The sequence below is a fragment of the Dendrobates tinctorius genome, unplaced genomic scaffold (assembly GCF_039654945.1).
Source record: "Dendrobates tinctorius isolate UK_male_01 unplaced genomic scaffold, ASM3965494v1 ptg000184l, whole genome shotgun sequence".
NCBI lineage: Eukaryota > Metazoa > Chordata > Amphibia > Anura > Dendrobatidae > Dendrobates > Dendrobates tinctorius.
In genome coordinates, this window is record NW_027361851.1 from 4,226,794 (window position 1) to 4,254,418 (window position 27,625).

The 27,625-nt window shown below is 44.4% G+C and overlaps 1 protein-coding gene across 3 annotated transcripts in view; it reads right to left on the reverse strand.

Moving 5' to 3' along the window:
• Window positions 1–27,625, reverse strand: part of ERCC6 (ERCC excision repair 6, chromatin remodeling factor) — a 258,882-nt gene that overhangs the window by 110,307 nt on the left and 120,950 nt on the right. For all 3 annotated transcript variants that reach the window (XM_073552075.1, XM_073552073.1, XM_073552074.1), the window contains exon 6: window positions 8,293–8,418. In XM_073552075.1, coding sequence (XP_073408176.1) covers window positions 8,293–8,418 — 126 coding nt within the window. The remainder of the gene's footprint in view (window positions 1–8,292; window positions 8,419–27,625) is intronic.

Here is a 27,625-nt window from a genome sequence, read left to right on the forward strand (position 1 = left end):
TCTCATGGAATCAGCAGAGGTGTCGGCCAAAAAAGCAGCTGCTCCATGTAGAAGATACATATCTCCCAAAATTTTTTCTCTTGAAACTTTAGATGCAAGTTTTTCTTCCAGCTGCTGTAGCCAGATCATTAAGGATCGAGCTGTGCAGGTGCCGGCTATTGCCGGTTTCAGTCCCCCTGCCGCTGCTTCCCATGTATGTCTTAGGTAGGAGTCTGCTTTCTTATCTAGCGGATCTCTCAGTACGCCTGAGTCTTCTAGGGGCAGGGCCGATCTTTTGGATTATCTGGATACTGCTGCATCAATCTTTGGGACCTTGTCCCATATTTCCGTATCTTTAGGCTCAAAGGGATATCTCCTTTTTGAGGAGGAAGGAAGGCTACCTGATCTTTCAGGCTTCTTCCACTCTCTTTCAATGAGCGCCTGGATTTTCTCATTAACTGGAAAGGTGCGCTTTTTCCTTTCCTGTAACCCCCCGAACATGACGTCTTCTAGGGACTTAGTCACTTTCTCCTCCTGAGGGCCCATGGTTGTCCTAATGGCCTTAAGGAGAGCATCTGTATCCTCTACCGGAAAACACGGCCTGCCCCCAGTATCACTATCCGAGGAGGAGGAGGACATGTGCTCGGCCTGATATTCAGTCGAGGAGGAGTCTGATCAGGAACCTGGGGAGTCTCTCCTACTTTTTTTCTTTTTCTTTAATAACATTTTAAGTGAGCCTTCTACCTCGGACCTTATGACTGATCTGAGGTTAGTTGCCAAGCTCGGCACCTCCTCCGCCATAGTTCGCTGGATACAGCTGGCGCAAATGTCCTTTTGCCAATCTCTCGGTAGGGGGCTCTGGCATATAGCACACTCTATTTTTCTTGCTCCCTGCTTTTTTACTTTTTCCCTAAGGAAAAAATAACACACAAGAAGGACCCTATTAATATTGGTCTAACTTTCACGAAGATCACTCACCACCCACAAAGTCGGGTACCGGACTCGGAGGCTGTGTTGGAGCATGTGGTCTTCGCTCTCTCGACCTCGAGGAACCTCTCGATCTGTGGCTCGGACGGCTATTGCTTTTGCCGCTTGAACGGCTGCCATGCTTACGTGCAGAGGTCTGCGATGGGGGCAGAGACGGTGGAGACTGTGAACGCTCCTGCTGTGACCCCATTGTATCACCTGGCCGCCCTGCTCCTCGTCCTCCTTTAAGTAGATGCATCCGGTGAGCGATCTCTTCCCCTCCCCACTGCGACCGCTGGCCTCCATTCTTCTCACTGCAGCCGGCGCCGCACCAGGCGCCATCTTGCCGTCGCGTCTGTGACGTCAGCCGGCGCGCTCCCAAGGTGCACCACACCGCTGACGTCAGACGCCGGAAACCACCCCCGGCTTTCCCTGTCGTCCCAGGGAGAAGGATCGGGCGCGCAGGGGGAGGGAGGCACGGAGGAGAGCCCTGCTGCTGAGGCCTGCCTTACCGCACCCGCACAAACCCGGGGCCTGCAGAAGGATCCCCGGGGACTGCGCTTCCAGGCCACCGAAGGCCGGCGCTGCAGGTAAGCAGACCTGCTCTTGCCGCGCCAGGACGGCCCTGGGTCCATCTTCTTCCATGACAGGCACCGCCACTGTCAGACTGGGATCCTGTTCTAGGACAGGAACCCAACTGAAGCGGGGGAGAGGTACCGCCCCTTATATTTCAGTAGGTTCCTGTCCTGGCGGGGCGGATCCCTCTCTCAGGTGTGCAGTCATGGGTGAAGGGAAAACATTAGTATCTTGCATTTACAAGGGCCAACTGCTGTGGAATAGAAAAGCACAGATTAAAAAACAATACAATACACCAAAATACTTACGCTCTGGTGGCAAGGACCTTCTTAGGAACGCCAACGCCCGGTGGTATCTGTATTTTGTTCTGGTCCTTGCCGCAGCACCACTGCGACCCTGGACCTCCTGATGTACATCCCTGTTGAAGCGGTCCTTCATCCGAGCGCCAATGGGTTCTGACTGTAGAAAAAAAAAAAAAATTAGACAACACACTGATGAGCAAATCACTAGCATCACACACACTTGTGTGTTCACGGCCAAGAGTTACTGCATAATGGCATCACACAGCAATACAGTAGACAATGCACTGTTGGCCACGAAAACACACTTGTGTGTTCATGGCCAAGAGTCACTGCGGTATGGCATCACACAGCAATACAATAGACAATGCACTGTTGGCCATGAAAACACAAATGTATATGATGCTAGAATATCTCTAGCATCACACACACCTGTGTGTTCACGGCCAAGAGTCACTGCGGCATCACAGAGCATTGAAATACTTACGAAAATCCTTGCGGACCCGGGGAGAGGCGTTGTCACAGCCATCCATCAGCGGTGAGGCCACCTCATTCCAGAGCCGACGGGTCACCACCTTGTCTGCGTGCTGCGGATCCCGGCTGTCCCACAACGGGACTCGCTCCTGGACCAAGTTGATCAGGGCGTCGTTGTCCAGGGCGATTTCTTTGTCCCGTTGTGGATCCTAGAAAAAAAAAGAAAAACATTATAATCATGGAAAGACTTGGAAATAAAAAAAGATAGAAAAAGATACAGAAAAGAAGATAGAAGATGGAAAACAGGACAGAAAAAAGGCAGGGGGAAAAAAAAAAAAAAAAAAAAAAAAAAAAAAAAGACATTCACAGTCAGTCCATACTTACAGGCCGTCTCACCGCCCGCACTTGGCTTGGCTGCTCCTGCTGTTCTGCCTCAGGAACCATGGCCGATGAGGTCTGAAAAAGAACAAAAATTAATTTGACACGTGTACATGCAGCAGCGAATACTTACCAAAATGTAGGGCAGGAAGATACTCACTTCACGCTCTGCTTGGGCCAGTTCACCAGGGGCCGGATGGTATTCTTCTCCAGAAGACATGTTGCAATAAACACAAAAAAATTCATTAGTGCATAAATTTAAAAAAGGACAGGCAGACATTAGGTTTAAAATACTCACATTATTAAAGTTGCTGATATTCTCCAAGCTCTCCAATGTCCTTCTCTCTTCAGTCTGTAGCGTAGTGGTCTGTTTGTGCAAACACCTTTTTTTATCTACACTACCCCCCAAACAATGTTTCTTTGTGTAGGAGGTGGTTTAAACCAGTGTCTAGACATTGTTTACTGAAAAATCGCATGCGCTCAAAAGCGCAGGCGTGCGCATGTCTATGCGCATGCCTGCGACCCCATAGACTGTAATGTGATATTTTGGCGCATTCCGTGCGCACGCGATTGCATGCGTTTTAACGAGGTTTGTCTTTGTCGGAACAAAACAATGCAACATGTTGCGTCTAGGCGCACACTAGGAAAAAGCGCATGCGCACGAAAACGCTGATGAACGTGTGCAAGCGCTAGACCATGCGCCCGCCATGTTAAACATAGGGGCGCATGCGTTAGGATGCGCTGCGCTAAATAACGCTAATGTAAAACCAGCCTAACAGATGACACACTGAAGAATTAGGACCGATTTTCACGGATGTAAAGATGGAAGATGAATGAAGACTGCTACTTCTCCCTTACAACTCTGGAAAATCAAAACTGCACAAGAAGGGCCATACAGGAGCTGTCACAACCAAGGAGCAGCATGAAGATGGTAGTTGTATAATGAATAAAACATGTGCTAATCATTAATAACCAATGCGTATCCCATGCTACAGTCTGGCCTTCTGGAAGATCGCGCTCATTTATAGGTTGGATTGCGATCACCGCTTGTATGACCGTAGCTTTTACAGAAACTGAAACATCTCACAGGTGCTTTATGATTCACATCAAGCTACGGCTTCTTCTTCTGAGGTCATGAGAAGAAATCAGACCAAACCAAACAGCTGTACAACCACTTGGCAATGTACTACAACACTTCTCATGGAAGACATTTCGTGTCACTGGCGGGAATAGCGCCAAATGTATTTAATGACATGCGCCTCCGAATCAATCTCTGGACTGTCCTAAAGTATGCGATGAGCACTCTGTTTGTACCACTTTAGTATTAATAAATCTGTCTATAAGTTCACTTCCAGTAAACAAGTAGCACTTTTCACTTAAATAAACGGAGCCGAGTGGCAAAAAAAAGGGTTACATTTTTGGTGTGAACATAAAAGGTGCCATCATCTCTGATTTTTCTCATCGCTCAGTTTAAGACCACATTCCCACATTTAAATTGACATTCAGGAACAGACATGAAATAATGTAAAAAAATAGATCCACTGCATAAATGATTCAAACGGCTGACGTGGAGTGCCATAGGTTATTATGGGGTCAGTCTGGATCCAGTTATGTAACTAGTTTTGGAAAGGAAGAAAAATGGAGGGTGTAAAACTTTTATTGTGTTCTACAAATTAACACAATACAGACAAACCCACTCAATGGTGTCCCCCTGCTTCTGTTTGCAACCTTTATGGAAAGGATACCCATTTTATAATATTATTCCATTTGTCTGGTCCTCAGAATAGAGCAATTAACTAAATGATAAAATGGAACGTTGAACATAGCCGAAAACAACAACCTGAAGGACACAAGTTCAAAAAACAAACAAGAAAAAACAGCCTTAGGCCTGTTTCACACTTCCGTTTGTCACCATCAACCAAAATCCGCCGTTTTGGAAAAAAAAATGGATCCGCCATTTTTCTTTGCGGATCCGTTTTTTTACCTACTGACTTGCATTGTCGGCAGATTTTGACTGATGATTGTCCGTTGCATCCATATTTGTGCGGATCCGCCAAAATTTTGGCATCCGCAGAGATCACCTAACGAAGCCTGTATCGTTTTTTTGCTCTGTGGATCCGCATTTTCCCTTTTTAACCCTGAATCTTGTCTGGCTGCTGGAAGAAATCAATCTCTCTCTTTAATATACAGATTCCGTTCTACAATAGCAAAGTGTAATGCAAACATAACCACTCGCTTCTTAGTTGACATTTATAAGACTGTTTCCAAGCACATTTTAAATGCTTGTATATGTTAATAATAAAGGTATATGGTTCTGAATTATGTATGGTATATGTAGTCTTTCCTTATAGTTTTAACCCCTTCCTGACCCATGAAGCCTACGTAGGCATCATGAAAAGTCGTGCCATACGACTCCTACGTAGGAGTCATGATATAAATCACCCTCCTGCGGGTCAGATGACCAGGGTCACTAAAAGGTCACCCGAGCCGCGCACACACAGGAGGCTTTGTGCTTCACCACAGGGGGTGTGGCTTAACCCCCACGTGGCTACGATCACTCCGATTGGCTGTTACAAGTGAAACAGCCAATCAGAGCGATAGTAATATTTCATCAATGAAAATTGATGAAATTTTACAATCCAGCTATGGCCGATGCTGCAGTAGCATCAGACACGGCTGGAGACACTAATCTGCCCCCCCACACCGGCTGGTGGGGGCGATCGGCCCCCGCCACGGACTGACGGCAGCGATCGGCCTCTGCCGTCACAATCTGCTCCCCCTCCCCTTCCCTCTGCTCCCCCCCCTCACCCTCCACACAGTGACTTCGGGTCCAGCACTGGCTCCCGGTGTCCCGTCCCAGCTCATGGGCGCCGCCATCTTGGAAAATGGTGGGCGCATGCGCAGTGCGCTCACTTGAATCTGCAACGCTGCAGATTCATTCATTTATTTTGATCACTGTGATAAACTCTCACAGTGATCAAAATAAAAAAAAGTAAATAAACCCCCCCATTTATCACCCCCATAGGTAGGGACAATAAGATAAAAAAAATTTTTTTTTTTCTATTAGGGTTAGACTGAGGGTTAGGGTTAGAAATTAGGGTTAGGGGTGGAATTAGGGTTAGGGGTGGAATTAGGGTTAATATTAGAGTAAGGGGTGGGTTGGGATTGTGGTTAGGGTTAGAGTTTGGATTAGGGTTAGGGTTGTGGCTAGGGTTATGATTAGGGTTGGGATTAGGGTTGTGGCTAGGGTTATGATTAGGGTTGGGATTAGGGTTAGGGGTGTGTTGGGGTTAGGGTTGAAGTTAGAATTGAGGGGTTTCCACTGTTTAGGCACATCACGGGGTTTCCAAACGCGACATGGCGCCACCATTTATTCCAGCCAATTTTGCGTTCAAAAAGTCAAACAGTGCTCCCTCCATTCCGAGCCCCGACGTGTGCGCAAACAGTGGTTTACACCCACATATGGGGTATCAGCATACTCAGGAAAAATTGCACAACAACTTTGGGGGTCTAATGTCTCCTGTTACCCTTGGGAAAATAAAAAATTGGGGACTAAAAAAATTATTGTGTGGAAAAAATTTTTTTTTATTTTCACGGCTCTGCGTTATAAACTTCTGTGAAGCACTTGAGGGTTCAAAGTGCACACCACACATCTAGATAAGTTCCTAGGGAGGTCTAGTTTCAAAAATGGGGTCAATTGTGGTGGTTTCCATTGTTTAGGCACATCAGGGGCTCTGCAAACGTAACATGACGCCCGCAGACCATTCCATCAAGTCGGCATTTCAATACGTCACTACTTCCCTTCCAAGCCCCGACGTGTGCCCAAACAGTGGTCCCCACACATATGGGGTACCAGCGTACTCAGAACAAGCTGGACAACAACTTTTGGGGTCCAATTTATCCTGTTACCCTTGTGAAAATAAAAAATAGCGGGCTAAAAAAAACATTTTTTGAGGAAAAAAAATATTTATTTTCAAGGCGCTGCGTTATAAACTTCTGTGAAGCAACTGGGGGTTCAAAGTGCTCACTATGCATCTAGATAAGTTCCTTAGGGGGTTTTCAAAATGGGGTCATTTGTGCGGGAGCTCCAAAGTTAAGGCACACAGGGGCTCTCCGAACACGATATGGAGTCCGCTAAAAATTGGAGCTAATTTTCCATTCAAAAAGTCAAATGACGCTCCTTCCCTTCTGAGCCCTGCCATGCGCCCAAACAGTGGTCCCCCCCCCCCCACATATGGGGTACCAGCGTACTCAGGACAAATTGGACAACAACTTTTAGGGTCCAATTTATCATGTTACCCTTGGGAAAATAAAAAATAGTGGGCTAAAAAATCATTTTTGAGGTGAAAAAAATATTGTTTATTTTCAGGTCTCTGAGTTTATAAACTTCTGTGAAGCACTTGGGTGTTCAAAGTGCTCACTACACATCTAGATAAGCTCCTTGGGAGGTCTAGTTTCCAAAATGGGGTCACTTGTGGGAGGTTTCTACTGTTTAGTCACAACAGGGGCTCTGCAAACGCAACTCCTTCCCTTCTGAGCTCTCCCATGCGCCCAAACAGTGGTTCTCCCCCACATATGGGGTATCGGTGTACTCAGGACAAATTGCACAACAACGTCTGTGGTCCAATTTCACCTGTTAGCCTTGTGAAAATAAAAAAAATAGCGGGCTAAAAAAAATCATTTTTGAGGAAAAAAATGATTTTTTATTTTCACTGCTCTGCATTATAAACTTCTGTGAAGCACTTGGCGGTTCAAAGTACTCATCACACATCTAGATAAGTTCCTTAGGGGATCTAGTTTCCAAAATGGGGTCACTTGTGGGGGGACTCCAATGTTTAGGCACACAGGGGCTCTCCAAACATGACATGGTGTCCGCTAACGATTGGAGCTAATTTTCCGTTCAAAAAGTCAAATGGCGCTCCTTCCCTTCCGGGCCCTGCCGTGCGCCCAAACAGTGGTTTATGACCACATATGAGGTATCGGTGTTCTCAGGAGAAATTGCCTAACAAATTTTAGGATCCATTTTATCCTGTTGCCCAAGGTGAAAATGAAAAAACTGAGGCTAAATGAAAATTTTTGTGAAAAAAAGGACTTTTTTTTTACGGATCCATTTGTGAAGCACCTCGGGGTTCAAAAAGCTCACTATGCATCTAGATAAGTTCCTTGGAGGGTCTAGTTTCCAAAATGGGGTCACTTGTCGGGGAGCTCCAATGTTTAGGCACACAGGGACTCTCCAAACGTGACATGGCTAAATATTCCAGCATATTTTCCACTCAAAAAGTCAAATGGCGCTCCTTCCCTTCTGAGCCCTGCCGTGCGCCCATATAGTGGTTTATGACCACATATGAGGTATTGGTGTACTCAGGAGAAATTGCACAACAAACTTTAGGATCCACTTTATCCTGTTACCGATGTGAAAATGAAAAAATTGATGCTAAAAGAAAATTTTTGCTGGAAAAATTAAAATGTCCATTTTTGAGTTATTACCTCATAAAGGGACACTGGTCAGAATTGCAAAAAATGGCCAGGTCATTAAGGTCAAAATAGGCTGGGTCATGAAGGAGTTAATAAAGATTATCAAAAGGTGTTTATTATCGGGTGTGAAAAGATTAGGACTTACCTGTACAACTTTTTCCAAATAGACCCTGGTACGCGGAAACCTTCATCAAATTCCACATCACTGTCCTCAGACTCCTCTGCAGCGCTCCGCTGCTGTGCCTCCTTTGCTTGCTGCTTTTGGTATTGCCTGGAAAAAAAAAAAAAATATACAACTTGAAAATAAAAAATGAAAAGGGGCTGTCTAATCGTCAATGTTTAACCATTTCATTTATTTTTCTTTTAATTCCAATGTCATTCCATCTGAGTCATTCATTCTGCTCAGGGGATTCTCAAACAAAAGCTCACTAAGGGGCTGGGGTCACTCCCTACTGCTTCTTTTAGAAGTCTGGACACATAGGATGGCCTGCAGTGATGACAGGGTGTTGCCACTGAATATGGACATCCAGATACAGATGAGTAGAAACGCTTTACTGAAACAACATGTTTCAGAGTTGGTCTAACTCCTTCCTCAGGTAATTCAAACAGGACATCACCTTTGACCTTTATAGAGGCAAGTGGTGACCTAAAAAATCAGAATTACAAACAGAAAGAACACTCAATAGTGAGCACACATCTAAATAGAATATCGTGTAAAACATAACAGTCATCCCAAAACTATCAACTCTGTCTAGGAAGAACTACATTCTTTTAAAAGACGATGTATATAGCAAAAGAGGAGGGAACAGGAGGAAAGGAAATAAAATAGTTCATAAAATTAGAGTGTTTAATAATAAAACACATTTACTATAATAATCCAATCAAAAATGAAAATTGAATAATAGTAAAAATCTCGTTGGTAGCCACTAATCTTAAGTCCCTACAATCATAAGACAAAACAGACATTTTGAGCCAGCACGTCGGAATGATCCACTCAAATCTAAAAAAAAAAGCAAGTTTGTTTTGTTTCATACCATCGTTTTATTCCACCTGATATGCATGGGAGCAATGCGGTTTCTCAAACTCATGCGCTATCTGAAAACAATTTTAATTTTGTACGGCAGATTTTTTCTGGGTTCAGTTTTTATGATAGGCCAATATTTCATCAAAATGCTCACAATATTCTTCTGGAATTAAACCCTTCAACCCCAAACCGCCTGTTTCCACCTTTCTGCTCAGACCATTTTTTTCAATTTTGACCAGTGTCACTTAATGGGGTAATAACTCTGGAATTCTTCAGCATATCTCAATAATTCTGAGATTCTTATTCGTGACATATTGTACTTTATGTTAGGGGTAAGTTTTGGTTTATGTGATATGCATTTATGAATATCTCAAAAATTTGTCAAAATTCGCGATTTTCACACTTTAAATCTTCACGTCCTTAACACCTTTACGTTCAATGACAGAACTAGCACGTTATGAGCAGGTGTCAGCTACTGCACCATGACGTGCTATACTAGTTATGACTTTGAAATGTAACTGTGTATTCACATGCCGTGACAGTTGAGTGCTGAGGGCCGTCGCTGACAGATGAGAGGCCCGGAAAGAGGTGCAAGGACCCAAGCCATCAGTCCACGCAACCGGATCGCTGTGATCAGTCAACCTGACTGATCAATCACAGCATGATCGCGCAGGAGATGCTGAAATATCAGCCCCTCTTGCCCGATCAGTGCAGGAGCTCAGTGCTGCCAGTGACCCAGTTTCTGCACTAAACATTAAGGAGGTATGTCAGCACTGGCTGTTAACCCCCTAAATGCTATGATCGAGTGTGATTGCAACATTCAAGAGGTAGGCAGAGGCAAGGGAGCTCCCTCTGCCTTCATTCAGATGGACTGATCATTGCCATGGTGACCAGGGGTAAATGGTGAAGAACTTGCGAATCAAATTTAGAGGTCCATTTTTTTTTTCCTAATAGATGTTGTAAAATTTAAAAATTTGGGGTAAAAACAACATTTTAGTAGAAGTGTAATTATTCTTTCTTCACAGCCCAATGGTATAAATTTCTGAGAGGCACATATGGTGTGAATATGATCACTGCACCCCTAGATGAATTCATTAAGAGGTGTAGTTTGTAAAATGACATCACTAATGGAAGGTTTTTTGCTGATCTGGCACCTCAAGGGCTCTGCCAATGTGACATGTCACAGTCAAACTATTCCAGCAAAATCTGAACTCCCAATATGGTGCTCCTTCACTTCAGTGCTTTGCACTGTGCCTCAAAAGTAGTTTTCCCCCCACACATGGGGTATTGGCACACTCAGGAGAAATTGCACAAGAAAGTTTTGGGTCAATTTGTCTTTTGTTACCTTTGTGAAAATAAAAAAAATTGGTGCTAAAATAATTTTTGTGGGAAAAAAAATGTGTTTTTTTTAATTTTCACGGCTCTACGTTATAAACTACTGTGAAGCATACCAGGTACTCACCACACATCTAGATTAGTTACTTGAGGGGCTCTAATTTCCAAAATGGGGTCACTTGTGGTGGGTTTCCAATGTTTAGGTACATCAGGGGCTCTCCACACGCGACATGGCATCCGCGCTCTATTGCAGCCAATTTTGCATTCCAAAAGTTAAACAGTGCTCCTTCACTTCCGAGATCTGCCATACGGCCAAACAGTGTTTACCCCCCACATATGGGGTATCGGCGTACTCAGGAGATATTGCAGAACAAATATTGAGGACCATTTTCTCTTAATACCCTTGTGAAAAATAAAAAAATTGGATCTTAAGTAAATTTTGTGAAAAAAAGTTAATTATTTTTTCGTTCCACAATTCCATTAATTCCTGTGAAGCACCTGAAGGGTTAATAAACTTTTTGAATGTGGTTCCGAGCACCTGGAGGGGTTAAAATTTTAGAATGGTGTCACTTTTGGGTATTTTCTGTCATATAGACCCCTTAAAGTCACTTCAAATGTAAGGTGGTCTCTAAAAAAATGGTTTTGTAAATTTTGTTGGAAAAATGAGAAATTGCTGGTCAACTTTTAACCCTCATTTCTTCCTAAGAAAACAAAATACCGTATTTTTTGTGCTAGAAGACGCACTTAACCCCAAACAAATTTGGGAGGAAAATGAGGGGTGCGTCTTAGGCCTGTTTCACACTTCCGTTTTTGTGTCCGCCAAACGGATCCGTTTCCGTTTTTTTGACGGAAACTGATGCAAACGGATCCGTTTTTTTAAAAACGGATCCGTTTTTTTGACGGATCCGCGGTAACCGTAATGGAAGTCTATGGGACAAAAAAAACGGATCCTGCAAAAAATGGCGGATCCGTTTTTTTACGGAAAACAACGGATTTTGACGGATTTGAAAAAACGGAAGTGTGAAACAGGCCTTAAAGTGCGAACGCAGGCTTACCGGGGGGATGTGGCAACGGAAGCGGCGGCAGAGGTGTGGTGATGCGGCGGTGGGTGGTACGGAGTGCACCTGAGCGGGGTCTCATCCTCAGGATGCCAGTGGCAGAAATGTGTCCACAGCGAGCATAGACGAGTGCATCACCGATTTCCCGGCGGCCATCTTCCTGAAGCCGTGGGTTGCCGGAGACCGCGTGTGCGCAGACTGAGATCTCGGCGACAATCGGCTTCAGGAAAATGGCAGCTGAGATCTCAACCTGTGCATGAGCGGCCTCCGGCGGCCATTTTCCTGAAGCCTCTGGTGGCCATTGCTTCAAGAAGATGGCCACACGGAAACCGGTGATGCACTCTGCTCTGCTAACTGTGGACACCGGGTCGCGGCGTGGACACCAGGCCGTGGTGTGGACACATTCCTGCCACCGGCATCCTGAGGAAGGGATCCTGCTCCATGCTCTGCCTTACCGCCGACATCGGACCCGCAGTATCGCACCCCGGGACTGCAGCATTGCCCCACTTCTGCCGCCACCGGCTTCCTGAGGAAGGGACCATGCCTTCTGTGACCCCGCTGTACCACCACTGGCCCGCAGCTAAAATACCTTAGGCTAAATGCACACGTAGCAGAAAATTTCTGCTCAAAAACCTGACTCCCTTGCCAGAAACCGCACCTTTTTTGTCTTCACCGCGATTTTTGATGCGTTTTTTTCCGGCGCGTTTTTAAAACGCATTGAACTTGCCAGAAACGCGGAAAAATCCGCAAAATTAATGACCATGCTGCGTTTTTTACCGCGATGCGTTTTTTTCGCAGTAAAAACCGCATCAATGCGCACAAAAAGTGCTAAATGCATAGAAATTAATGGGAAGCTTCTTTTTCGCGTTTTTCCCGTGGATTTTTTGGCAAATCCGCGGAAAAACCGCGAAAAAAAAAGCTGTGTGTGAACACAGCCTTAAATTTGGACAATAAGACGGACCCCCATCTTATAAAAATATTTTTTCCTGCTAAATTTGGGGTGTGTCATATGGTCAGGTGCGTTTTATAGTCCGAAAAATACGGTATGTTTCAAAAAGTGTGCTGATGTAAAAGTAGACATGTGGGAAATGTTATTTATTAACTATTTAGTGTGATATAAGTCTCTGATTTAAAGGCATAAGAATTTAACCCCTTCACCCCCAAGGGTGGTTTGCACGTTCATGACCGGGCCAATTTTTACAATTCTGACCACTGTAAATTTATGAGGTCATAACTCTGGAACGCTTCCATGGATCCCGGTGATTCTGACATTGTTTTCTCGTGACATATTGTACTTCATGTTATTGGTAAAATTTCATTCAAATAACTTGCGTTTATTTGTGAGAAAACCGGAAATTTGGCGAAAATTTTGAAAATTTCGCAATTTTCCAACTTTGAATTTTTATGCCCTTAAATCACAGAGATACGGCACACAAAAAACTTGATAACTAACATTTCCCACATGTTTACTTTACATCAGCACAATTTTGGAACCAAAATTTTTTTTTGTTAGGAAGTTATAAGGGTTAAAAGTTGACCAGCGATTTCTCATTTTTACAACACCATTTTATTTTTAGGACCACATCACATTTGAAGCCACTTTGAGGGGTTTATATGATAGAAAATACCCAAAAGTGACACCATTCTAAAAACTGCACCCCTTAAAGTGCTCAAAACCACATTCAAGAAGTTTATTAACCCTTTAGGTGCGTCACAGGAATTTTTTTGAATATTTAAAAAAAAATGAACATCTAACTTTTTTTCATAAAAAAAAATACTTCAGGTTCAATTTTTTTTATTTTACCAAGGGTAACAGGAGAAATTGGACTGCAAAAGTTATTGTGCAATTTGTCCTGAGTACGCTGATACCTGATATGTGGGGGGGAACCACTGTTTCGGTGCATGGCAGAGCTCAGAATGGAAGGAGCGCCGTTTGACTTTTTCAATGCAAAATTGGCTGGAATTCAGATCGGACGCCATGTCACGTTTGGAGAGTCCCTGATGTACCTAAACAGTGGAAACCCCCTACAAGTGACCCCATTTTGGAAACTAGACCCCCCAAGGAACTTATCTAGATATGTGGTGAGAACTTTGAACTCACAAGGGCTTTACAGAAGTTTATAACGTACAGCGGTACAATTAAAAAATCATATTTTTTCCACAAAAATGATCTTTTCACCCCAATTTTTATTTTCCCAAGGGGAACAGGACCCTAAAAGTTATTGTGCAATTTGTCCTGAGTACGCTGATACCCCACATGTGGGGGTAAACCACTATTTGGGCGCATGGCAGAGCTCGGAATGGAAGCAGCGCCATTTGACGTTTTTGGCTGGAATTGAGATCGGACACCATGTCGCGTTTGGAAAACTCCTGATGTACCAAAACAGTGGAAACCCCCCACAAATGACACCATTTTGGAAACTAGACCCCCTAAGGAACTTATCTAGATGTGTGGTGAGCACTTTGACCCCCCCAGGGCTTCACAGAAGTTTATAATGCCCGGGAGTGAAAATAAAAAATTCGTATTTTTTCCACAAACATGATCTTTTAGTCACCATTTTTTTTATTTTCCCAAGGGTACCAGGAGAAATTGGACCCCAAAAGTTGTTGTCCAATTTGTCCTGAGTATGCTGATACCCCATATGTGGGAGAAAACTACTGTATGGACACACGTCGGGGCTCGGAAGGGAAGCAGTGACGTTTTGGAATGCAGACTTTGATGGAATGGTCTGCGGGTGTCATGTGCGTTTGGAGAGCCCCTGATGTACCTAAACTATTGAAACTCCCCACAAGTGACCCCATTTTGGACACTAGACCCCCCACGGAACTTATCTAGATGTGTGGTGAGCACTTTGAACCCCCAAGTGCTTCACAGAAGTTTATAACACTCGGACGTGAAAATAAAAAAATCATTTTTTTTCCACAAAAATGATATTTTTGCCCCCAATTTTTTATTTTCCTAAGGGTAACAGGAGAAATTGGACCCCAAAAATTGTTTTGCAATTTGTCCTGAGTAGGTTGATACCCTACATGTGGGGTAAAACACTGTTTGGGCGCATGGCAGAGCTTGGAAGGGAAGGAGCAACATTTGACTTTTTCAACTCAGAATTGGCTGGAATTGAGATCAGACGCCATGTTGCATTTGGAGAGCCCCTGATGTGCCCAAACAGTGGAAACCCCCCAATTATAACTCCAACCCTAACCCCAACACACCCCTAACCCTAGCCCTAACCCTAGCCCTAATGGGAAAATGGAGATAAATACTTTTTTTTTAATTTTATTATTTTTCCCTAACTAAGGGGGTGATGAAGGGGGGTTTGATTTACTATTTATGGCGGTTTTTATATTTGGCAGCTGTCGCACGCTAAAAGACGCTTTTTATTGTAAAAATAGTTTTTGCATCACCACATATTGAGAGTTATAATTTTTCCGTATTTTGACCCACCGAGTCATGTGAGGTCTTATTTTTTGCGGGACGAGTTGACGCTTTTATTGGTACCATTTTCGGGCACGTGACATTTTTTGATCGCTTTTTATTCCTATTTTTGGGACACAGAATTAACAAAGACCAGCGTTTCATGAATTTCTTTTGGAGGGGTGCGTTTACACCGTTCCGCATGCGGTAAAATTGATAAAGCGGTTTTATTCTTCGGGTCAGTACGGTTACAGCGATACCTCATTTGTCATTTTTTTATGTTTTTGTCGGTTTTACGCAATGAAAACTATTTTATATAAAAAATAATTATTTTTGCATCGCTTTATTCTGCGAGCTATAACTTTATTTTTTCGCTGATGATGCTGTTTGGTGGCTCGTTTTTTGCTGGACAAGATGACGTTTTCAGCAGTACCAAGGATATTTATATGCGTCTTTTTGATCGCGCGTTATTACACTTTTTGTTTGGCGGTATGATAATAAATCATTTTTTGCTTCGTTTTTTATTTTTATTTTTTAAGGGGTTCGCTAAAGGGGTTAACTAATGGGACAGTTTTATAGGGCGGGTCATTACGGACGCGGCGATACCTGATATGTGTACTTTTATTGGTTTTTTTTTATTATTTCCAAAAAATGGATTTATTGGGGGAATATTTTTTTTTTTTTCTAATTTATTTGGCGATTTTTTTTTAAATTATTTTAACACTTTTTTTTTATTTTTTTTTTTACTTTATTAAATAGTCCCAGGTGGGACATCACTGTCCTGTGACAGATCGCTGATCTGTCACATCACAGATCACTGTGACAGATCAGCGATCTGACACAGGCACTGCAGAAGGCTTCCTCATGCCTGCGCTTTGCAGGCACTGAGGAAGCCAGCTTCCTCAGGCCCCCGTCGCCATCTTGGATTCGGGGACCTGGAGGAAAGGAGCCCCCCGCAGCAGCGCTGCACATTGCGCTGCCGTGGGGGGCTCAGGGAAGCACGGAGGGAGCCCCCTCCCTGCCGATGCTTCCCTTTAACCCCCGGTACACCGCGATCATGTTTGATCGCGGTGTGCAAGGGGTTAACGTGTCGGGGGCGGTCCGTGACCGCCCCTGACACATTGTGCCGGGTGTCAGCTGTGATAATCAGCTGACACCCGGCCGCGATCAGCGGCGCTCACCACGTGGGCGCCGCTGATCGCGCTAGACGTACTATCCCGTCCATGGGCATAGGGGCCTGAGTGCCATGGACGGGATAGTACGTCTCATGTCAGGAAGGGGTTAAACTTTGAAAATTGTGAAAATTTCTACATTTGACAAATCTCTGATTTTTTTTTGCAAACACAAGTCATAATAAAGATTATTGTTATTATAATAAATACAAATTTTACCACTACAGGGTGGGCCATTTATATGGATACACCCAAATAAATTGGGAATGGTTGGTGATAGCAACTTCCTGTTTGTGGCACATTAGCATATGGGAGGGGGGACCTTTTCAAGATGGGTGGTGACAATGGCGACCATTTTGAAGTCGGCCATTTTGGATCCAAATTTATTTTTTCAATGGGAAAAAGGTCATGTGACAAACTAATTGAGAATTTCACAAGAAAAACAATGCAATGGTGTGCTTGGTTTTAACGTACCTTTATTCTTTTATGAGTTATTTACAAGTTTATGGCCACTTATAAAATGTGTTCAACGTGCTGCTCATTGTGTTGGATTGTCAATGCAACCCTCTTCTCCCACTCTTGACACACTGATAGCAACACCGCAGAAGAAATGCTAGTCTAAAGGGGGCAGATTCCTTGTAGGAATGCTCAGACCTGACACCTATAATGTGGTGGTGCACCATATTGCTGGAAAAACTCAGAACGTGCCATCTTTAGTGCATAAAGAGGGCAACACATCATCATGTAGCAATTTCAGATATTCAGTGGCATTGAGGTTTCCATTGATGAAGCACGGCCCCACTATCTTTGTACCCCATATACCACACCATACCATCAATTATGGGTGTCAGGTCTGAGCATTCCTACATGAACAGTTTCCTGGAAAGTGGATTGGTCGTCGTGGGCCAGTTGAATGGTCATCAAGGTCTCCCATCCTGACCCCCTTAGACTTTTATCTTTGGGGTCATCTGAAGGCAATTGTCTATGCTGTGAAGAAACGCGATGTGCAGCAGCTAAAACAACGGATACTGGAAGCCTGTGCTAGCATTTCTTCTGCGGTGTTGCTATCAGTGTGTCAAGAGTGGGAGAAGAGGGTTGCATTGACAATCCAACACAATGGGCGGCACTTTGAACACCTTTTATAAGTGGTCATAACTTTATTCTTTCATGAGTTATTTACAAGTTTCAGTTAAAACCAAGCACACCATTGTTTTTCTTGAGAAATTCTCAATAAGTTTAATGTGTCACATGACCCTTTTCCCATTGAAAAAAATAAAGTTGGATCCAAAATGGCCAACTTCAAAATGGCCATGGTCACCATCCATCTTGAAAAGTTTCCCCCTCCCATATGCCACAAACAGGATATCACCAACCATTCCCATTTTATTTAGGTGTATCCATATAAATGGCCCACCCTGTACTAAGGCGGTAAATTTAATTAATGACGACTTTTCGCTGCTCACTTTCGACAGGGCGTCACAAAGATTTCCAACATTTGTGGGTAAACCCTTTATCTTTCTAGAGGAGCGTAGCCTGGCAGTGGCGGTTAGCACGAAGAGTTCAGAACCCAAATTGGGTAGGCATCTAGACACCTTTATTAAATGGAACTTGATCCCAAATTTCATCCAAAAGCAAAATCTACTCAACAATAAGGATGCGAGGGTCTTGGGAAGGTAAATTGAAAGGTCCAGGCAAGTGGAGAGAGGAGATACCAGGGTTTGAAACTGAAGACTTTCTAAAAGCCACACTGACCCAAAAGACAACAAACAATCCCTTATAATAGCTACACTGACATGGTTTTGCTGATATTCTGAAAGGCATATATATCCGTTTACATACAAAGATGTCTCCTGGGACTACCTATTCATGCTCCAAATGTGGTTCAGCTAATACAGATACACTTCATCACTTGTGGGGGTGCATGGATATCCAGAAATTATGGAAAAGCATTCATTCACATATCCAAAATACATATTGCATTACTTTTCCATTAACACCATAGTGGGCGGTTTTCAACATCCTGGCAGATAGTCATCAAAATATATCGAGACAGATTAGATCAACACTAGTTATTTGGGCCTCGGCTATAAGGCCCCGTCTCACATAGTGAAATCGCTGAAGCGTCACCGATTTTGTGACCCAACAGCGACCTCGCTACGTTTGACACGTAGCTGCGACCAGGCCCCCGCTGCGATGTCGCTGATCGTGCTCGAATGTCCTAGGCCATTTTTTGATCGCTCGTGTCCCGCTGGCCAGCGTACATCGCTGTGTTTGACACAGATGAGCGACCTCGTTAGCGACTCAGAAATCATGAATGCAGGCGGGAATCGTTGCTGTGTGACAAGGTCCCAACAACTGCCGAGGTCCTTATACGGATCACTGGATCGTTGCTGCGTCGTTGGGTAAATCTGCCTGTTTGACGGCTCACTAGCGACCATGTAGCGACGCACCAGCGATCCTTACCAGGTCGTATCGTTGTCGGGATTGCTGGTGCCTCACTTAGTGTAACGGTACCCTAAGAATATTCCCCATCATTGGTTAAACCCAGTGCCACCACAACTAACACTAATTCAATCAAAAATTATGTTTTTGTTTAAAATGGATTGGCTAGACCCAATGACAAACAAAAAAAATGACCGGGAAACTCTTTGAAAGATGGAGACCAAGAAAAAGTAGTGTGCTTCATGACTCATGATCAACCACACAATAAAATGCAATAATTAGAAAAAAATAACTTTTGATTGATACAGCAGACACACAAGAGAGACAAAATTTAAAAACAGTTAACAAGCCAAAATCATTGGCCCCATAGAGAAACCACCCAAGGTCCATGTGAGGACCTAAAGCTCACCTACTCCAATGTGCTAGGCAATAGAGAATATAAACTGATCATGAATTAACACCTCTGGTTTGTGAACTGCACATATAATGGCTATTATGATGTACACACATGCTGTTGTCCAATGTTATGATAACTAATAACAAAAATACAGACCTATAAGTTATAACCAGATAATAAATAAGACCGAAAAATGCATACAGTTCACAAATTGTCACAAACACATATCACATACATGAAACCATGCATGTGATAATTAAAGATCCTAAAAGGACAAGGCATAAGCACAAAGAGTGCTGAAATGTAAAGAATAAAGAGCCAATAGACTACAAACCAGTAGAATCAGTGGGTCAAAAGCTCAAGAAATCATCAAGAGGAACCTATTGCCGGCAAGATGTAAAAAGGAGGGGGGGGGGGGGGGGGGGGAGAGAGTACCCCACATGTATCGCCACCTAACAATGTGTGCAGAATTATTAGGCAAATAAGTATTTTGATCACATCATCTTTTTTATACATGTCCTACTCCAAGCTAATAGGCTTGAAAGCCAACTGCCAATTATGTAAATCAGGCGATTTGCATCTTTGTAATGAGGAGGGGTGTGGTCTAATTACCAACACCCTATATAAGGTGTTCTTAATTAGGCAACTTCCTTTCCTTCGTCAAATCTCTCTGACTTATTTTGCCAGACTCTGAAAAGTCAAAAATTGTGAGATGTCTTGCAGAGGGATGCAGCAGTCTTGAAATTGCCAAACATTTGAAGCGTGATCACCGAACAATCAAGCGTTTCATGGCAAATATCCAACAGGGTCGCAAGAAGTGTGTAGATAAAAAAAAGGCGCAAAATAACTGCCAATGAATTGAGGAAAATCAAGTGTGAAGCTGCCAAGATGCCATTTGCCACCAGTTTTGCCATATTTCAACGTTACAGGGGTATCAAAAAGCACAAGGTGTGCCATTACTCAGGGACATGGCCAAGGTAAGGAAGGCTGAAAAACGACCACCTTTTAACAAGAAACATAAGATAAAACATCAAGACCGGGCCAAGAAATATCTTAAGACTGATTTTTCTAAGGTTTTATGGACTGATCAAATGAGAGCGACTCTTGATGGGCCCGAGGCAGGATGATTAAAGGGCAGAGAGCTCTACTCCAACTCAGACGCCAGAAAGGTGGAGGTGCGGTACTGGCGATATGGAAATTTGTATGGATATACAGTATATATATCCCTGTGTGTGCTGCGGCTTGTCCTAAGTAGAACAGATGGAAATATATACATTTCATATAGATCTCACTTGCATATATTCTTATATATGGATATACACATATATACACACAGTATAATATATATATATATATATATATATATATATATATATATATATATATATATATATATATATAAATAATCACAACTAACATGAACTTTATAATCAATTGCTCAGGCTGACACAGTGACCTCGTGAGCCATCCAGCTCAAACCAGACTATCTTGTGATGTGTCTTTAGACATGGAAAACAGGAACTGGCACCAGATGTTCAGCTGATATCTCCATCTTGTTGAATAGCAGGAACATGCATGGAGATAAGCACATATTGCTAAATAAGCCTTTTCATTAGGAACTTCCATATATGTTAATTTACTTAAACTAGCCAATAAGATAAGAAGTTCAGCCTTATGTTAATTGACTAACCACTCCTTTCTGTAAGTAATGATAAAACCATGTATGTGCAATAAACCTCCATAGTTTTGCTGGAATGAGATGCTGCTAACAGGTGTTTAGCGTCTTCTTTTCCATGAGCGCTCAATGAGACTCTGTTCTAATTAGGACAGGCCGCAGCACACACAGGGATATTTATATACATCCATACAAATTTCCATATCAACTGGCACCTGGACACGGGGAAGTGGACGAAACGCACAGGGACCCTGGTGACTGAAGAGACGGAGGTGTCGGCTAAGGCCTTGGCTCATGGGGACGGAGATTTCCGCAACTCCATAAGTAAGGTTAGAAAATCTGTTATCTTACCTGAATGTTCCCTGTGCCCAGTCAGGGTCTATACCTCTTGCCGGTCAGGTGTGGTCACCATCACATCCCAGGGAGTGTAAAAAGTTCACGCCCTTATCCAAACCCTGGGATATAAGCCAAGTTGTCTACTGCGTGTCCTGTGTGTGTTTTGATCCGGGAGAGAGCTGGTGGAACGGTGATTGATTGTGCTTGTGGTAGCTGGGAAACCGATAACAGGACGTTGAATCTCTCTAAGTTAAGACGGTTCCCGTACATAACTGGGTCAGGAGAGGCCCGGGTACGGATGATTTTGGCTTGATGAGGTATCACAGGTGAATCCCTCTGGGTAAGCTGTCACGGTCCCTGTGCAGGCACGGATAGTGTCAGTTTTAAGGAGGTATCACAGGTGAATCCCTCGGGACAGGCTGTCATGGTTCCCGCACACACACGGATGGTGTCAGCTTGGAGGATATCACAGGCTGATCATTGGAGAGATTATCACGGTTCCCGAGTGCACGCGGATGGTGATAATCTAGTGGGGTATCACAGGGCCCGTCTCCCAGGATGGAGGGTGATGCATTCCCCCAACCAAAGTGCCTGGTGTGATTGGCAGTTATCGGTTACCAGAGCTGCTTGTACTACAGGTCACAAAACAGGGCCTCGATTTCGCCCCAGACGTCTATATGTGCATCAACCTGTGAATTCACTGCTGCCCTCCATGAAGATCTGAAGCAGAAAGTTTTTTTTTTAATTTTTTTTATACTTTCTCTTTTGCCCGTAGGGTGCGTCTCTGATATTTTTCTTATTGTCACATCTGTTTTTATGCTGTGTTTTCCGCTGATCATTTTTTGATTTTTGGTGAAGGTTTTAACTACAGTGTGAAGATTTTTAAGGAAAGATGGGTTGTTTGAGTTGTATATGCTGTGTATATGCTATTGTTCAGCGTGCCCTTTGTTTTCAGAGACTCTGCTTAACAGAGAGACGGGGCAGAGGAAAGGGGAAGTGTCTGTCTTGCATCTGTGCACGGACATAAAAATACACATTGTTTGAGTTTGTACTGAATTTTGAATTTTTGATTTCTTTTCGGAGTGTTTTTACCAAGTTTCACCAATTTCTTAATTATTCTTTTTGTTTTTTTTTATTAGTTTTTCATTTTCTTTTGAAGTCTTTATAAACATTGTTTTTTTTTGCCTTTTTCATTTTTTTTTAAGCAAGTTTTAAAAAAAAGGGTTGTAAAGTTTTTGGAATAGACACAGTAGGTGTTATTCAGAAGGTTAAGTATGTGGATTTGCAGGGGCTGCTTTTAGGCTGCACATGGCATGATGTATTGAAAGGAAAAAAAGAAGTTAGTTAGTTGAAGCTGAATTGCTGTCTGCGTTTTATAAAGTAGCAGCGGACTTACAGCATAGAAGGTACTAAGAGTTATGTGAACAGGAAAGGATTATTTTTACGTGTACAAGATAGGAAAAGGTGTTTTCAGCGGAATCCAGACCCGTGCTGTCTGTGAGGCACCCCGCTTCCCGCCCAGGGGAAAGCACCACAAGTCCAAGCATGCCCTCTTTGACTGCAGAAAAGGGGAAGGAATCCGCTCCTCCCTCCCTCTCCTCCCCTTCCCTCCTCCCATCTTTCTCTCCCTCTTCCTTGTTTTCTATCCTCTCCACCCTCACCCATCTCTCCTCCTCCCTCATCTTCTCTCTCCCCTCCTCCCTCATTTCTCTTTACTCCTCCTCCTCCTCATCTTTCCACTCTATCCTCCCCCCTCCTCACTCCCCCCCACCTCTCAGTTCATTCTCACCAGCTGGGCCAGTGCCAAATCCAGACAGACAATGAGGTGTCCCTATCTCCACAGGGCAGCCTCTCTAAAGTGCCAGCTATGATACCGGGAGAAGAAAGTGAAGATCTCCCTACACAAACCACCGGTGCCCCCCCATTACACCAGCCAGCAGAGCCCACAGCTCGGGGTGCAGAAGGGGGGAGGTGTGGGTCATCAGCGTCTGCAGCTGCTGGGTCTGAAAATGAGGAACCTTAGTGCCAGACAGAGCTGCAAGCATTTGCATCACCATCAGTGCAGCCTCAGAAGTGGGAAGCACCCACACACAAAAAGGCAAACACAATGTCACAATTTCTCCTCTGATGAATATGAAAAGGGGACATCATACATGCTGCCCAGTACTTGGGGAAGAAACCCACAGGCACCAAGCAGGCAGGGGCAGATAGAGCCAGAACCCTTACACTATGTGCCCTTCACCCCTAGTCAGGTGTTCAGTATTCTGAATAATCTGCCAGACCCAGATATGGACCCCATGCCATTTTACCGAAGAATGCAGCAGAGCCAGCGAACATATGCTGCAACCTGGATTGATCTCTGGTAAATAATAGAAATTAAAGCAGGTGAAACACTCTGGACAATCATGAAGTAACAATTCAAGCTTCCATCAGAATTAGATTTGCACTCCTGGGAGTCAGGATCAAAGCTAATTGAGCAGCTCAGAGAGCGGGCCAAAGCCAGACAAGCACTCAGCCTACATGACATGAGCCAAGCCAAGGCAGAGTCTGTAGACAAGTTTCATGGCAGAGTGAGGCAAGTATTCCAAAATGTAGGCTTCACTATTCATGATCAGATACACAGACAAATGTTGGCACAGGCCTTTGTGCATGGACTAAGAGAACCAATCAAGATACTGCTGATAGTGGCCAGGCCTGAGTACAGGTCAATAGCAGCAGACACCCTGCTCACAGTAGCCAGAAGAATTGAGTCCCACCCAGGAGTCCAGAAGACAGTCCCTCTTATGGTGGCCACCAATGTGGAAGAGCAACCACCCTGCAGGGAAAGGAGACACATCAGGTGTTACAACTGTGGTATCCTTGGCCATTTCTGGAACCAGTGAACAGCACCCCGGCAACCAAAAGACATCACGCAGAGGAATAGGCCAAGAACGAAGTGCAGGAAGCAGTGAAGAACCCTGTCCATAGGACAGAGGCAAGCCAGGTCCGCAAGACATCACGCCCCTGACATGTGAAACCCCATCAGCAGACCCAATATCGCAAATCACCGGGGGTTGTCATGTTTCCTTGTGGACACTGGTGCAGTCAGAAGTGTGATGAGGCATGTGGAACTCCCCGACCCCACCTGCCTATCAGAACACTCTGTGTCTTGTGTGGGGACTGAAGGTCAAGACAGACATTCCCAGCTTACAAGTCCCTGAGCGTGTGGACACAGTCAGGACACTCCATCCTGCTCCAGTTTATGGTGGAGACCTGCCCACCCAACCTGACGAGAGCAGACCTACTGCAGGAGCTGAAGGTGGCCAAAGCGTTTCATGAAGATGTGACCATGACATTTTCTCCACACCTGACCCAAGAAAAATCAATCAGGCAGGTGGCCCTACAAGAACCTCGAACAAACTGTGCAAGCCTACCCAAGGAGGTGCTGGACATAGTACCCGGAAGCCTATGGTCCAAGGGAGACTTCAAGTTGCGCCAGTGCGGGTGTCACTCAGGACTGGGACCCTGTACCCTCACAAGGCCCAGCATCCCCTGTCCATCACCCAGAGTCAAACTGTCTCTGACCAACTGGAGGTCTACGTGGAAACACTGTTCAAGAAACGGCCTAAGAACTTTGGCATGGACCAGGAAATTTTCAACCCAAAGGGACCATACCCGCTTCGTGAAACGGCTGTGCTGCTTCCGGCTCCAGCGCTAGAGGATCATCTTTGACAAGATTCTGAAGGTGCTCCCTGAAGTTTATCTAGGCCCTGAACCAGAAGACAGCCACTCGGCTCCTCAAACTGGTTAACGAATGCTGACCTGAGATCAAGCTGGGTGAAAGGAACAGCTGCTGGCTGGTAAAGAAGACGTCCCAGCAAAAAGACCCCCTGTGATCAGAGCAGGGGTTACTACAATGACCGCCTTGGTGGAGAGCAAGAAAGCTCAGCTGGACGTCATCTCTGATGAAGAGGACCCCAGTAAACGGCTTATTTTCCAGCCGGCTCTGTGCCAAAAGATGGGAGTCCCTCACGGCATTGTGAAGAGCAAGGCCAGACTGGGCAGCCTCGACAATAGGAATCATCATGCAATCCCAGCTTTTCTCGATCAAGGGGAAGACTGTGAAAGGAGAACCAGCCAGGTTCAGAATGGTGCATGACCTAAGGGCTGTGAACGAAGCAACCCTGTTTGAAACCCCAGTTGTGCCAGATCTGCACACTCTGCTGCAAACGTGCCAGCCACAGCAACAGTGCTCACGGTGATGGATCTGTCCAATGATTCCATCAATGTTCCCCCTTCACCTGGACGACCAGTTCCGGTTTACGCATCATGGTGGGGGTGCAGAACACATGGACAGTGATGCCCAAGAGGGCCCAGGACAACCTTTCACAGCTCACCTAAGCATTGTCCTCCATCCTCATCAACTGGATTGCAGACCACACAGGAGTCATCGACATCTCTACCTGCACAGCCTTTTCCTTGTCTCTTCTACTCTACCTGGTGGAGCTGCGATGCAAGTTCTGGAAAAACAGTCCAGTGGTGTCAAGAGCAAGTTCCGTTCCTGAGACACAGTATAGCCCGCCAGAAGAAACGCTTGACAGATGACCGGAAGACCACTGAGGAGATGGCTCCTTCAACAACTCCGAGGATGCTGCAGGCCTTCCTTGGTCTAGTTACGTATTGCAGAACTTGTAACCCTGGTGCTCCATTCTTAATGCAGCCTCTGTACGATTGCATCAATGCTGTCACGCCGTTCTGTCTGTATCTGCTTGTCGGCGTGACAATGCATGTTTGCTTTAACCCCTTACTCGTTTCCCCCTAATTGAGCTGGGATACTGCTGGCTGTTACCTGTATGGAGCCTGCTCCGTTCTCTGCTCTGCCGAACGTGTTGTTGGTTCACCAAAACTAGAAATGTGTATACTTCTATATAATTCTTAATATCATATGGTATAATACCATCCAATTATGATTGATTTATATGCTTAAAATAAGCCACGAAAATAGAGAGGTACATAACAATGATAATTTTATTGCAAATATAATTTAGACAATACATGAATATTTAAAGTGAGGTAGATGAAAAAACATAGCAGCTAAGAGATAATGGCACAATCAAAGTTGGTAATGATGCCAGACAGAAAAGCAGCATTACACAGGCCAGGACTGCATTGTGCCGGGCATAAAATATCCAAATTGAACAGTCACAGAATAGGTCTTAATAATAAATCAAAGTTATAGTAACGAGATAGGGTAGCAGTAACCAGAGACAGGCGATTACCTGATCTGGGTATAGGTAATTACTGGAGCATAACAGCAAGACTGTGAGGAAATCCTATGATGGTGTGTGCAAGTGGTAATTAATGAGAACATTAGATAAAGGGGTAAATACCTTGCTACATGATTCCGGTAATGTGCAGGGGTGCCCATGAGACGCGCTAAAGCCCCGAAGCGCGTTCCGCCGTCCTCGGTTTCGTCAGGAGGCATGGTTAAAATGTGAGGACATGGGGTTAAATGGGGGAAGTGTGGATCCATCAGTGAATCGGCGCGCATCCTGAAGTGATGTCCCGCCCCATGACGAGGCGGGCTGGCGAGCGAGCGCCGTGTATGATGGGAGGGAGGACGTGCGTCATCACCTAACATCACCACGGCGACGCGTCCTCACCCGCAGCGCCATGAGTCAGAACAGCGCATGTACAAGGCGCGCCTGCGCCTGGGGGGGGGGGGGGGGGAGGGAACTATGTAGTGATGAATGAAAAGTTTCTGTAATAGGAATGTCCCGCCCCAAAACGAAGCGAGGCAGCACACTCTGTACATGGTGGGAGGGAGGACACACGTCATCACTCCGTGTTATCACTCATCGTGGGTCAAATAAACCGCACGCACAGGGTACATCTACACCTCAAAGGGAGATAATGATACATATAATTAATTAAATCCTAGAATAGGCAGTAGACGAACATTATCTCGACAGCAGGAAAAGATATATTGGCCAGAATATCAATTAATTACAACTACAAATATAAACATAATTTTTTAAATATTTAAAGGTGTAGTATGGATCAACACTAAGGCTAGAACCTATAACAAATCAAAAATGAATATACAAAAAAATGACAAAACAATAAAAACCCATGCTCACAGAAGAATTAAAATATTTTATAGAAAGGACTTGAAACTGATGGCCTCATTAAGGCCATTAGGAACTAAAGTGTCCAGTATGACCATCCATCGCATCTCCTTTTGCAGAAGTTTTTGTTTAATGTTGCCACCATGTATACCTGTATATCTATATGATCAATGCCCCGAACAGTGAAACCCTTTGGGTTAGGACTTTTTCCGAGCCCCGCTTGGCCAGCGGATGAGATGGCTCGGATCCCAGCTGGTAGTGGACTAGGTTGCTCAACCCTGCGCTTGGTAAGCGATTTGGATTCCTGGAGCAATGAACTCTGCTGCTTGTGAACTGGGACTTACCACCTATCCCAAGAAAAGTTTGTGTATTTTTTTTCGGACTTCAGAAGAGGGGGCTTTAGGAGGGGATAATGTCACTTCGTTCTCTCTGTATCTGCTTGTCGGCGTGACAGTGCATGTTTGCTTTAACCCCTTACTCCTTTCCCCCTAATTGAGCTGGGATACTGCTGGCTGTT